The following is a 13,631-nucleotide window of genomic DNA, read 5'->3' as shown; positions in this document are numbered from 1 at the left end:
TAGGCCACATGACAACGGAAACATCTCCAGGCAGTTCTGGCTCAAGAGCCTTGAAATAGAGGTGAGCGCTGCCCCTTGTAGTAAACAAATCTGATTATCTTAAGAATTCTAGACCGAAGCTGTTGGCCTCATGGCGAAGGATCCAAAATCACCTTCAATTGTCGAACCTTCTTCCACCTCCCCGTCAACCCAACTCTTACCTGTTATCGTTCTGCACAGGTATTTTGTCTCCATCAGGAACAAGATTTTTCTGCTCCACTACTCCATAACTTTCTTTGCATATCTACATTCCCAATCCAAACAAAACAATATCAAAGCTGAATTATTCCTTTATCTCTTGAGCAGCAGCAACAGTATTATTATTTTCCACCAAGGACACATTTTAAACAAATCCTGTTTTGCCTTTCCGACATGACTAATGTTAATATAGTCTTGGGTTCATTGCAAATGGCAATTTCTAATTTGACATACTAGGAAGTGTCAACTTTCCAACAACTATGTATACAATTCATCGCAAAATCTGTAGGACAGATTTTTAAAACCTGAAAATTCTCCAGATGTATTTTTTTTAAATCCCAGAATTCTCACTGAATCCTTTGTTCTGTACAAAGTTGAATGTGCACAACAGCCTGTGAAATTGATTGTCAATCAGTTTTGCTTCTTAAGTGGGTAGTTTGATTTTACAGAAGTTTTATTTATTTATTTATTTATTTACTTACTTACTTACTTACTTACTTACTTACTTACTTACTTACTTACTTACTTACTTATTTGATTTGATTTATATGCCGCCCCTCTCCAAGGACTCGGAGCGGCTTCCAACAACAGTACAATTTACAAATCCAATATTAAAACCAGAACGTATTAACAAACCCTTATTAAAAACCATCACACAATTCAGCAAACCATACATAACGCGGGACAGCTGGGGGAAATCAATTTCCCCATGCCTGGTGACATAGGTGGGTTTTCAAGGGTTTGCGGAAGGCGAGGAGGGTGGGGGCAGTCCTAATCTCCGGGGGGTGCTGATTCCAGAGGCCTGGGGCTGCCACAGAGAAGGCTCTTCCCCTGGGTCCCGCCAAGCGACATTGTTTTATCGATGGAACCCGGAGAAGGCCGACTCTGTGGGACCTAATCGGTGGCTGGGATTCGTGCGGCAGAAGGCGGTCCCAAAGATATTCTCCAAGATTTACTTGGAGTTATACAGTATTGTGTTGTTCCCTTCATTTTTGGGGGCAGTGTATTTATCCAATGTCTTTTTTGCTAGACAAAAAGGCCCAGCACAAATATCCCCAAATGCCCCCAAACCTCAGCCTTACGAGAGATCATCTTAATAATAATAATAATAATTTATTGGATTTGTATGCCGCCCCTCTCCGTAGACTCTTGGCAATGGGAGAAGAGTAGTAATATTGCTCTGATTGCATCTGTTAAGCTAGACAAAAAGTAGCTATGAATTGTCCTTACTCTAAAGAAGAGGCAGAATGTTTCTTCGACGTCTTCCCCAGGATAATCTAAAAGCTCTTGGAGGCTCCTAGACAGAAGAATAAAAACAGCAGGAAGAAAAAAGGGAGGAATTTGTTGGTTGCTTTAAGTGTGTACAGGTATAACCCTTTGACTTGTTGCTAAGTGAGATATTTGCTAAGTGAGTTTTGCCCCACCAACCATAGTTCCCTCTAAGCTGAGCAGTGAGCAATGGCTCACTTAAAAATCATCATCAACTCAGAGTTTTCCAAACCTGCCCAGAAGCCGAGAGGGAAAGAGTGAGAGGGAAGGAGAGAGAGAGGAAGAGAGAGAAACAGATAGAAAAAAGAGAGGAAGGAAGAGAGAAAGAAAAAGAATGGGAGTAAGGAAGAGAGAAAGAAAATCAAAATCTAGTTGGAAACTAGCTCAACTATTTAAGTGGCATTTTGATATTGATAGAGTTGCCCTATTATGAGCTCACTGTTATAGACACACAGTAGAGTATTTTATTTTGAAATTCTCTGAGGCAAAACAGGGTGGGGGTTTTGTTTGTTTGTTTGTTTGTTTGTTTATTTATTTATTTATTATTTCTGTGCCGCCCAGTCCCGAAGGGACTGCCGCTCAGACACTATACTTTTCCGCCCACCCCCCAAAAAAATTAGAGGGAACACTGCCACCAACGACATTACTCCAATTGTTAAGTTAGTAAATGCCAGTAAATACTAGGTTCGCCATCACTGATATATGAGCACACACCGGTAATTTGTTTTTGATGTTACTTTGGTGGATGGAAAGCTTCCTCTCCAGGGACATGTATGGAATTCCATGCCCAAAGTGTATGTTTTCCAACTCTTTCCTTTTCCCCTGTTGTAACTTTTTGCTGATTGTGCCAAACGGCCAGAATTATTTACTAGACTTGTATGCCGCCCCTCTGCGAAGACTCATCCCAACCTCCTACATCTCAAGCCAACATCCCAACAGGCAACACCTACCTTCCTTCCAAGGGAGACAGCTCCTTCAAGTCATCCAGGCCGGGCTTAACATTCAGAAGTTTCTTGTATAAAGCCAGAGGGAACTGGAGGTCCACCACAGTGAAGTTGTAGATAGCCAGGCCGCAGATGATGCCAATGAGGTGGAACCAATTGTGCTCAACAAAACACTTTAGGAGGAAGGAAAACAGCCTTAGGAGAAGAGGTCGTAGATTTCCGGTTAAAAAGCCACTACATTCCCTTCCAAGTCAACATTTGTTTTACTCAGCATCTCTTATTTATGTATTTTATTTATTTATTGGATTGGTATGCCAACCCTCTCCGCAGACTCGGGGCGGCTAACAACAGTGGTAAAACAACATGAACAATCCAATGAATAAAAACAACTAAAAAGCCCTTATTATAAAAAAACCAAACATACACACAAACATACCATGCATAACTTGTAGTAGCCTAGGGGGAAAGAGTAACTTAACTCCCCTCTTCCCTAGAATACTCCAGATGTACTCCTACTACACAGAGCAATCTGAATCCTAGAGCGTAGCCCCACCCACCCCAACCCCCAGGCCCATTCGTAACCGGGTTGTGCGATCACCTGGCCCGAGTACCCAGCTGGGCGTGCAGGTGAACCTGTCTTCCCTGAGTGGCTGGCCAATGTGCGTCCGTGTGCACAGCTTAGTTTGCATGTGCAGCGGGCAGTGGTGGGCAGTCCTCAGCGGCCGGTGCAGCTACGCGTGCTCCCGACACATGCGTGCGTGCGCCCCGTGAGAGATTTGGCTTCTGTGCATGCGCAGCAAGGCAAATCTCGCGGGATTTTGGATATTTTCGCTTCTGTTTTTGTTCCTGCCCATGCGCAGAAGCAAAAAAACGGCGAAATCACACTTGGACAATAAAGAATTCTATTCTAATTCTATTCTATTCTATTGTACTCTACTCTATTCCACATCTATTCTATTCCATATTCTATCCCATTTTATATTCTATTCTATTCTAGTACTAACACTAACAATAACACTAAAACTCACTAACACTAATACTACTAATACTAATGCCATACTAACACTACACCATACCATATTTTAATCGATTCTATTCCTTATTCTGTTCTATTCTATGCTGTGCTATGCTATGCTATACTGTACTATATTCTATCCTATTCCATCCTATCATTTTATTCTATTCTATCCTATCCCATCCCATCATCTATTTCATATTTTCTCTATTCTATCCTATCCTATTCTAAATGCTGGGATTTGGCAAAATTATCCTCCAAACTTAGGGTCATGCGATCGTGGGGCATTGCAACTGGCCATAAATATCACAAACAATCCTGGGAGGTCCACTGTCATTTCAAACCGACGTTCAGCGAGGATTGCCTGCATTCAGAAGAAGGGGGCAGCCATACTCACAGTGTCCGAGAACCAAAGCAGGTTGGAGTCCGAATAGCAGGTGAACATTCCGTAGATGGGGTTCAAGAGCTCTTTCAGCAGCAGGAGGAAGAACTCCTTCGTGACACCGCCAGCGTCTACAGCTTCCTCACCGTCAAAGATCACCTAACAGAGCATACTGAGTTGGTTTCAACAAGGGCAGTTTTATTTAATAATAACAATAATAACAGTAATGGTAAAAGTCTTCGGAGAGGGGCGGCATACAAATCTAAGTAATAAATAAAAATAAAATAAATAAATAAATAAATAACAAGAACAATAATAAAATAAATAAATAATAATAATAATAATAATTTATTAGATTTGTATGCTGCCCCTCTCCGAGGACTTGGAGCGGCTCACAACAATAAAACGTCATATACAAATCCAATATTAAAACAGTCTTTAAAAACCCCCTATTAAAAACAGTCATACACCCCAAACACACCATCCATAAAGTCAAAGGCAGCTATGCCTGGCGACATAGATGAATTTTCAAAAGTTTGCAAAAGGCAAGGAGGGTGGGGGCAGTCCTAATCTCCGGGGGGGAGCTGATTCCAGAGGGCCGGGGCCGCCACAGAGAAGGCTCTTAACTGTTAAACAAATGTTTGCTTGTTTTTATATTGTTTGGCGCCCAGAGTCCAGAAGGAGTTGGGTGGCTTATAAATCGCAAAAATAAATATATAAATACATACATACTGTACATACATAAATAAGCAAGCTTCTGTTCTGAAGAATCTACTTGGATGAGAATTAAATTGCTAAATAATAAACAAACAAACAAGCAAACAAATAAAAATATTAAAATAATAAATAAAATAAAATAAAATAAAATAAGCAAGCAAGCTAGCTAGCTTCCGTTCTGAAGAAGCTACTTGGATGAGAATTAAATAGATAGATAGATAGATAGATGGATGGATGGATGGATGGATGGATGGATAGATTGATAGATAGATGATAGATAGATAGATAGATAGATAGATAGATAGATAGATAGATAGATAGATAGATAGATGATAGAGATGATGTGAGGATTAGATCCCACTGACAGGAGCTTACCTTCAAAGGCTTTTTCAAGTCAACATCCGAATGGATGCTCAGTTCTCTCAGAGCATCGCCAACCAAGTTGCTCCTGCGAACATGAAGGACCAGGAATGGGCTTCGAGCCAGAAGGGGCTCCAAGGTGAGAAACATAAAGATATTCTGTAGATTTGCTCCACTAATGGCTACCTAGAAGCATTTGAGAAATGGATTTCAAGGGAGAGTTCTTCAAAAATTCCCCACCATCCATCTATCTGTCTGTCTTTCTACCTTCCTACCTACCTACCTACCTTCCTACCTACCTACCTATCTATCTACCTATCTATTTATCTATCTATTCATCCATCCATCCATCTATCTATCCATCTATCTATCCTTCTATCTATTCATCCACCCAACCCACCCACCCACCCACCCATCCATCTATCTGATTTCTATGCCATCCTTCTCCTGGGACTCACAGCTCACAGTAAACAAATACAAAACGTGAAGAAATCTAACATTAAAACATTCTAAACGTCTTGATACTAAAACACATAGATATCTTCCAAATTATTATTATTCCAATTATTCCAAAAACCCTATACTGTATATTTAAATAAACCAATCATTCACATTTATCCTATCATTCTTCACTAGTAGGCCGGGGTAGATGTTAAAATTTCAGTGGCCCCAGGCCTGTCAGTGGAAGTGCATTTTCAAGGCTTTGCAGAAGACTGGGAGGGTGGGGGAAGTATGAATCTCCAGGGAGAGTTGATTCCAGAGGGCTGGAACTTTATCAATGTAAAATTTCAAAGGCAAATCAATCCATCTAATTCATCCTGAATTGAAGGAGGGAACTAACGTTTCCAACCTGTAACCCCCAAACACATTCATGATGTTGGTTAAGGCAGATGCAGATGGCCAATTGTCATGTCTGGAGGAGAAAATTTATTTTTATTGATTGATTGATTGATTGATTGATTGATTGGGTATACATATAGTAAATACATAATGAAACATAGAAACATAGACTGACGGCAGAAAAAGACCTCATGGTCCACCTAGTCTGCCTTATACTGTTTCCTGTATTTTTATCTTAGGATGGATATATGTTTATCCCAGGCATGTTTAAATTCAGTTCCTGTGGATTTATCAACCACATCTGCTGGAAGTTTGTTCCAAGCATCTACTACTCTTTCAGTCAAATCATATTTTCTCATGTTGCTTTTTAATCTTTCCCCCAACTAACTTCTTGTTCTTGTGTTCACTTTCCTATTAAAAACACTTCCCTCTTGGACCTTATTTAACCCTTTAACATATTTAAATGTTTCGATCCTGTCCCCCCTTTCCCTTCTGTTCTCCAGACTATACAGATGGAGTTCATGAAGTCTTTCCTGATACGTTTTATGCTTAAGACCTTCCACCATTCTTGTAGCCTGTCTTTGGACCCGTTCAGTTTTGTCAATCTCTTTTTGTAGGTGAGGTCTCCAGAACTGGACACAGTACTCCAAATGTGGTCTCACCAGCGCTCTATATAAGGGGATCACAATCTCCCTCTTCCTGCTTGTTATACCTCTAGATATGCAGCCAAGCATCCTACTTGCCTTTCCTACCGCCCGACCGCACTGCCCACCCATTTTGAGACTGTCAGAAACCACTACCCCTAAATCCTTCTCTTCTGAGGTTTTTGCTAACACAGAACTGCCAATGCAATACTCAGATTGAGGATTCCTTTTGCCCAAGTGAAGGCTATAGAGGGAAAGACAGGCAGATTGGGAGAAGGCACATCACACCTGCATCTGTAGCTTAGCATCTGTCTGCAACATCTTCGTTTTGGCTTGTGCATCAAAGATGAAAGCATAAGAGCAGAGAGTCACAGAGTCCTGGAAGAAGGAAAAATTCAACAGAATGGTGGCAGTTTTCAGATCCCGGTGAGAACGGTGTCGGCCAGAGGAACGGGAATATTTACCTGCACGATGGGTCTCACTTTCTGTGCAAGGAAAAGAGGAGAGAAGAAAGAAATATATATACACTGCTCAAAAAAATAAAGGGAACACTTAAAAAACAGAATATAATAATAATAAATAATTTATTTATTTATTTATTATTTATTAATCAGATTTGTATGCCACCCCTCTCTGCAGACTCGGGGCGGCTCACAGCAATAATAATACAATGTAAACAAATCTAATATTTAAGTTAATTTTTAAAAAAACCCAATTTAGAAACCAATCATACATACTAGCATACCATGCATAAATTTTATAAGCCTAGTGGGATGGAAAAGCATCAATTCCCCCATGCCTGACGACAGAGGTGGGTTTTAAGGAGCTTACGAAAGGCAAGGAGGGTGGGGGCAACTCTGATATCTGGGGGGAGCTGGTTCCAAAGGGTCGGGGCTGCCACAGAGAAGGCTCTTCCCCTGGGTCCCGCCAAACGACATTGCTTAGTTGACGGGACCCAGAGAAGGCCAACTCTGTGGGACCTAAGCGGTCGCTGGGATTCGTGCGGCAGAAGGCGGTCCCAGAGATATTCTGCTCCGGTGCCATGGAGGGCTTTATAGGTCATAACCAACACTTTGAATTGTGACCGGAAACTGATCGGCAACCAATGCAGAGTGCGGAGTGTTGGTGTGACATGGGCATATTTAGGGAAGCCCATGATAGCTCTCGCAGCTGCATTCTACACGATCGGAAGCTTCCAAACACTCTTCAAAGGTAGCCCCATGTAGAGAGCGTTACAGTAGTCGAGCCTCGAGGTGATGAGGGCATGAGTGACTGTGAGCAGTGACTCCCGGTGCAAATAGGGCCGCAACTGGTGCACCAGGCGAACCTGGGCAAACGCCCCCCTCGCCACAGCTGAAAGATGTTAATAATAATAATAATTTATTAGATTTGTATGCCGCCCCTCTCCGAGGACTCGGAGCGGCTCACAACAATAAAACTTCATATACAAATCCAATGTTAAAACAGTCTTTTAAAAAAACCCTATTAAAAACAGTCATACAGCCCAAACACACCATCCACAAAATCAAAGGCAGCTAAGGATACATCAATAAGTACAAGTCAATCAAACTTCTGTGAAATCAAACTGTCCACTTAGGAAGCAACACTGATTGACAGTCAATTTCACATGCTGTTGTGCAAAAGGAATAGTAGTTGTGCAAATGAAATATTCCATGAGAATATTTCATTCATTCACACTCATAATTCAAAATAGAGCCGGGGTGGCGCAGCAGGTAGGGTGTTGTACTGCAGGCCACTGAAGCTGACTGTAGATCTGTAGGTCAGCGGTTCAAATCTCATCACCGGCCCAAGGTTGACTCAGCCTTCCATCCTTCCGAGGTGGGTCAAATGAGGACCCGGATTGTGGGGGCAATAGGCTGGCTCTGTTTAAAAAATGCTATTGCTAACATGTTGTAAGCCGCCCTGAGTCTAAGGAGAAGGGCGGCATAAAAATTGAATGAATGAATGAATGAATGAATGAATGAATGAATGAATGCCAGGAGAGGGCAAAAGCTGCTTCTCCCACCCCCCGGAGGACCTCTGGAGGCCGGAAATGGCCTGTTTCCCAACCTCTGGTGGGCCCAGGAGCGTCGTGTTTTGCCCTCTCCGGGCTCCAAAGGCTTCGCTGGAGCAGGGGAGGGTAAAAACGCCCTCCCCCATCCCCCATAAGGCTCTCTAGAAACCAAAAATGCCCTCCAGAACTTCTGGGTGAGCCAAAAATCAGCTAGCCAGCACACCCAGGCACATTGGAGCTGAGCTAGGGCAACGGCTCGCGTGCCAGCAGAAATGGCTCGGTGTGCCCCCTGTGGCACCTATGCCATAGGTTCACCATCACTGCTACCCTGTTTCCCCAAAAATAAGACGTACCCCGAAAGTAAGGCATGTCAGAGGTTTTGCAGAATTTGCTAATATAAGGCACCCCCCAAAAATAAGGCGTAGTCAAGTTTACATATGGTACGGTGGAAAAACATACGGTACCATTCAAAGCTGTTCATAGCGGCACCATAATAATGTGGCGTCCCCTGCTGGCCCCTTCCATCGCTTTGTACCGTCCAGTACAGCAGACACAGTCTGCTGCTGTCTCACCGCCATTACAGTCTCCACTACAGTCCGTAGACTGTAGCTCCTCTGGTGGCCGGAAGCTGCAATAGCGGGAGTATACTGTTGTGCCATATAAGTGCCATCGCTTGTGTGTGTGGGTGCCATACTGATAGGTACCGTACCGTAATCAGTGTACCGTACGGTACACTTTCTTTGGGGGTGTCAGCTTTTCTGCCTGTGAATTTGTCTTATTTGAGAAATATAAGGCGCCCCCCGAAAATAAGACGTAGCACAACCTTTGGAGCAAAAATTAATACAAGACAGTGTCTTATTTTCGGGGAAACACGGTATAGGGTTTCTTGCTTGAGCAGAGAGTTGGACTAGAAGACTCCCTTCCAACCCTGTTATTCTATTCTGTTCTTTTATTTTATTAACTACACTGGGTCTATAGATTAGAGAGGATTATTACACTAAGAACGACAGTGGAAGATATATAGATTAGGGAAAAATATTACTATTTCCTTTTTGGGGATTTTCCATACTTTTCTTAAAAAATAATACAATAATATGATATATAACGATTATGACGTTAAAACAGAAATTATATACTGGTATAGTGAAATAAATGAAATGAATGGGAAATACGTTTTTAAATTTTTAAAACACAACCCTTCCCCCTATGTATATTGATATTGTTATAATTAGATTAAGATTTGATATGAATGGTTATCTTTTCTTTCCTTAATTATCTGATATATCCAGGTTGTCAAATCTGGAAACAAAATTATATGCCTACAAATAACTTGCATAAAAACGTCACAGTAGGGCAATGTTTAATTTTGATTTGGGGCGGATGGAACGTTCTAAGTTACCTAATTCCTGGAGCATCATTGAACCTAGCAATTAAACAAAAACTTCTTACCACTCTCGCTTGATGCAAAAACCACACCAGGTAGTCTTCTTGAATATCTATCAGGTTAGAAATCTCTGGGATATAAAATTTGTCATATTCTATGTGGTTAGCTTTCTGATTTACCTGATATGGAGAAACAATGAAAAAACAAAAATCAGAACCACACAATTCACAATTTCTTCGCAGAATTATTGCAAATCCCCCAAAAGAAAGCTAATTGTAAGAAATGAAGGCTCCACCAGACTGGGTTTCCTCTTCAGATAATATCCACCAGAAGTCTCGGACCTTGGCAACTTTAGGGTTGGAGAACTTCAAATCCCAGAATTCTCCAGCCAGCTGGAGGGGATATTAGAGTCTTCGGAGAGGGGCGGCATATAAGTCAAGTCAAGTCAAGTCAAGTCAAGTCAAGTCAAGTCAAGTCAAGTCAAGTCAAGTCAAGTCAAGTCAAGTCAAGTCAAGTCAAATCAAATCAAATCAAATCAAAAATAATAGTAATTTGCTAATGATGGAACTAAAAAGTGGCAAACAAAATTATGGCGCTAGCGACCATCACAGTTGACATAAGTGCTAACATAAGTTGCAATATTGCACCCTATATATATATAGATAGATAGATCAGGGGCATCAAATCGGTGCCCCATGGGTCGAATGCATCACACGCGGGCCACACCCACCGCAGCTCCGCAAAACGGAAAACCTTTACATCTCGTGACAGCAACATGACGCTGAGAATTTGACACCCATGAAGCAGATGAACATAAATCTATAGGGTTAAATATGCAAGGTCACTGAATTTATATTCTGCATTATACATATCTTCCATAAGTATATCTTCCATATGTATATCTTCCAAGTATGGAAAACCACAAAACTCAGGACCTATGGTATTCCATATCTGTCTGTCCACCCCTACATCCATCATCTATTTCTCTCTCTTTCTCTATCCTCTATCGATCCTCTATATTTTTCTCTTTCTCTCATCTGTCTGTCTATCTATCTATCGATATTTCTCTCTCTCCTCTATCTATCTGTCTGTCTGTCTGTCAGTCCATCCTCTATTTCTCTCTATCTGTCTATCATCTATTTCTCTCCCTCTATCTGTCTATATATTTCTCTCTCTCCCCTATTTATCTATCATCTATTTCTATCTATCTATCTATATATTTCTCTCCTCTATCTATTTATCAATCTATCATCTATTTCTCTCTTTCTGTCTATCTATCTATTTCTCTCTCATCTATCTATCTATCTATCTATCTATCTATCTATCTATCTATCTATCTATCTATCTATCTATCTATCTATCTATCTATCCAGCCAGCCAGCCAGCCAGCCAGCCAGCCAGCCAGCCAGCCAGCCAGCCAGCCAGCCAGCCAGCCAGCCAGCCAGCCAGCCAGCCAGCCAGCCAGCCAGCCATCTAACACACACACACACACACACTGCAAACGTGCAATGTACAATTGCTTGGTGGAAAAAACATCCCCATCAGTCAAGAGCAATGTTTATACAGACTCACAGAATTATTTTCTTACCTTATGTAATTTCTCCAGAAGTTTTAATGCAGCCGTGATGTAACTGTTGTTCAAGACCGGGACCTGCAGTGTCTTTTTCCCATTCAAGAGATAAACCACAACATCTTTATAGAGATCCACTAGCCTCAAAAAATACTCTGGGCGTACCTGAGACCACCAGTTCTCTAAATAAGATGACACAAAGCAAAAGGGGTTATTGGTTTCAGCATTATAATGAAAATTGAATGAAAAACCAACATGATGGCTGGCTGGGGGATTCTGGGGATTGAAGTCCACCTATCTTCAAGCTTGCGCCACCTAGTGGAAACTCGGCTCGTATCCCGAATTTGAGCTCGGGTGTCGAACAGAAATTTCGCTCGTGTCGCGACTCGTAAGTTGGAATACTCGCATGTGGAGCAGCTCGTATCTAGAGGTACTTCTGTACGTGGTTTCTACGAGGAAGTTCTCTTCCCAAGAAAGTGCTGCAGACCTAGACAATTTAAGGTCTCCCTCTCAACCAAGGAAATTAACCGAGGAATTCAAGAGAAAGCAGTCAGAAGACTTAACTGGGCTGAAGAAGAAGTGGGAAGCGTTTCCTGGCCATTTCACAGAGCTGACATAAAAAACATGTTTTGTGACTTATTTTGTCCTCAAATCAGTGTAAGGCAGCCCACTCCCAGAAAAGAGGAGCTTATCCTCTACCTAAGACTTTACTGGGGTTTTTCTCCAGGCGCAGGATGGCCGTTGCCAGAGGAAGCGTTAGGGTTACATAATATTTTGAGTCTTGGAAGAGAGGGAATTCGGGAAGAATCAGGTAGATCCTCATGGCTTCAACATCGGGCGGGGAGCTGGGCAGCTGGGGGATCAAGGAGCTTTCAAAGCTCTTCAAGATCTGGGGGAAAGAGGAAAGAAAATTAGGCATGGATTATAGGTCTTATGACTAGCTCATCCATCCATCTATCTATCTATCTATCTATCTATCTATCTATCTATCTATCTATCTATCATCTATCTACCTACCTACCTACCTACCTATCTATCTATCTATCTATCAATCATCTATCTATCTACCTACCTACCTACCTACCTGACTATCTATCTATCTATCTATCTATCTATCTATCTATCTATCTATCTATCTATCTACAGTATCTATCTATCTATCTATCTATCCATCTATCTATCATCTCATCTATCTATCTATCTATCTATCTATCTATCATCTATCTATCTATCTATCATCTATCTATCTATCTATCTATCTATCTATCTATCTACCTACCTACCTACCTATCTGACTATCTATCTATCTATCTATCTATCTATCTATCTATCTATCTATCTATCTATCTACAGTATCTATCTATCTATCCATCTATCTATCATCTCATCTATTTATCTATCTATCTATCATCTATCTATCTATCTATCTATCTATCTATCTACCTACCTATCTGACCATCTATCTATCTATCTATCTATCTATCTATCTATCTATCTATCTATCTATCTATCTATCTATCTGACTATCTATCTATTATCTCATCTATTTATCTATCTATCTATCTATCTATCTATCTATCTATCTACAGTATCTATCTATCTATCATCTCATCTATCTATCTATCTATCTATCATCTATCTATCTATCTATCTGACTATCTATCTATCATCTATTTATTTATCTATCTATCTCTCTATCTATCTATCTGACTATCTATCTATCTATCTATCTATCTATCATCTCATCTATCTATCTATCTATCTATCTATCTATCTATCTATCTATCTATCATCTGTCTGTCTATCTATCTATCTATCTATCTATCTATCTATCTATCTATGACTATCTATCTATCTATCTATTATCATCTCATCTATCTATCTATCTATCTATCTATCTATTTATCTATCTATCTATCTATCCACCTTGAGCTCTCTCTCCTTAAATACTCACGGAAGGAAGCAAATTACTTAACACTACTACCATATTACTAGAAGCTTCAGTACCTGGTCGCGCAGTGTAGAATGCTGAGATGTCATTAGCTTATTAAACATCACTCTGGTGTAATTCAAGTCAATCCCTGGTATTTTGGGACTCGTTTTAAAATGTTCATCTATTCTAGAAAAGAATGTTAAGCACATTTATATTGTGTTTTCTTTGAAGCGGAGAATTTGGGCAGGCAACGCACTGAATGTAAACAATAGGCCTTTATTTTATCTTATAATCTATAAGTATGTATGACTCAAAATTCCCA

At 40.8% G+C, this 13,631-nt stretch overlaps 1 protein-coding gene across 2 annotated transcripts in view; it reads right to left on the bottom strand.

The window, feature by feature from the left end:
* LOC139155729 (probable E3 ubiquitin-protein ligase HERC3) overlaps positions 1 to 13,631 on the bottom strand; it is a 37,535-nt gene that overhangs the window by 6,203 nt on the left and 17,701 nt on the right. For both annotated transcript variants that reach the window (XM_070730995.1, XM_070730996.1), the window contains exons 12-22: positions 13,384 to 13,495; positions 12,076 to 12,265; positions 11,395 to 11,558; positions 9,872 to 9,985; positions 6,873 to 6,893; positions 6,697 to 6,786; positions 4,940 to 5,110; positions 3,863 to 4,006; positions 2,457 to 2,623; positions 1,468 to 1,534; positions 201 to 283 (exon numbers count right to left, since the gene is read on the bottom strand). In XM_070730995.1, the coding sequence (XP_070587096.1) occupies positions 201 to 283; positions 1,468 to 1,534; positions 2,457 to 2,623; positions 3,863 to 4,006; positions 4,940 to 5,110; positions 6,697 to 6,786; positions 6,873 to 6,893; positions 9,872 to 9,985; positions 11,395 to 11,558; positions 12,076 to 12,265; positions 13,384 to 13,495 (1,323 nt within the window). The remainder of the gene's footprint in view (positions 1 to 200; positions 284 to 1,467; positions 1,535 to 2,456; positions 2,624 to 3,862; positions 4,007 to 4,939; positions 5,111 to 6,696; positions 6,787 to 6,872; positions 6,894 to 9,871; positions 9,986 to 11,394; positions 11,559 to 12,075; positions 12,266 to 13,383; positions 13,496 to 13,631) is intronic.

The sequence above is a fragment of the Erythrolamprus reginae genome, unplaced genomic scaffold, assembly GCF_031021105.1.
Source record: "Erythrolamprus reginae isolate rEryReg1 unplaced genomic scaffold, rEryReg1.hap1 H_5, whole genome shotgun sequence".
Lineage (NCBI taxonomy): Eukaryota > Metazoa > Chordata > Lepidosauria > Squamata > Dipsadidae > Erythrolamprus > Erythrolamprus reginae.
This window is presented reverse-complemented; position numbering and strand designations above follow the sequence as displayed.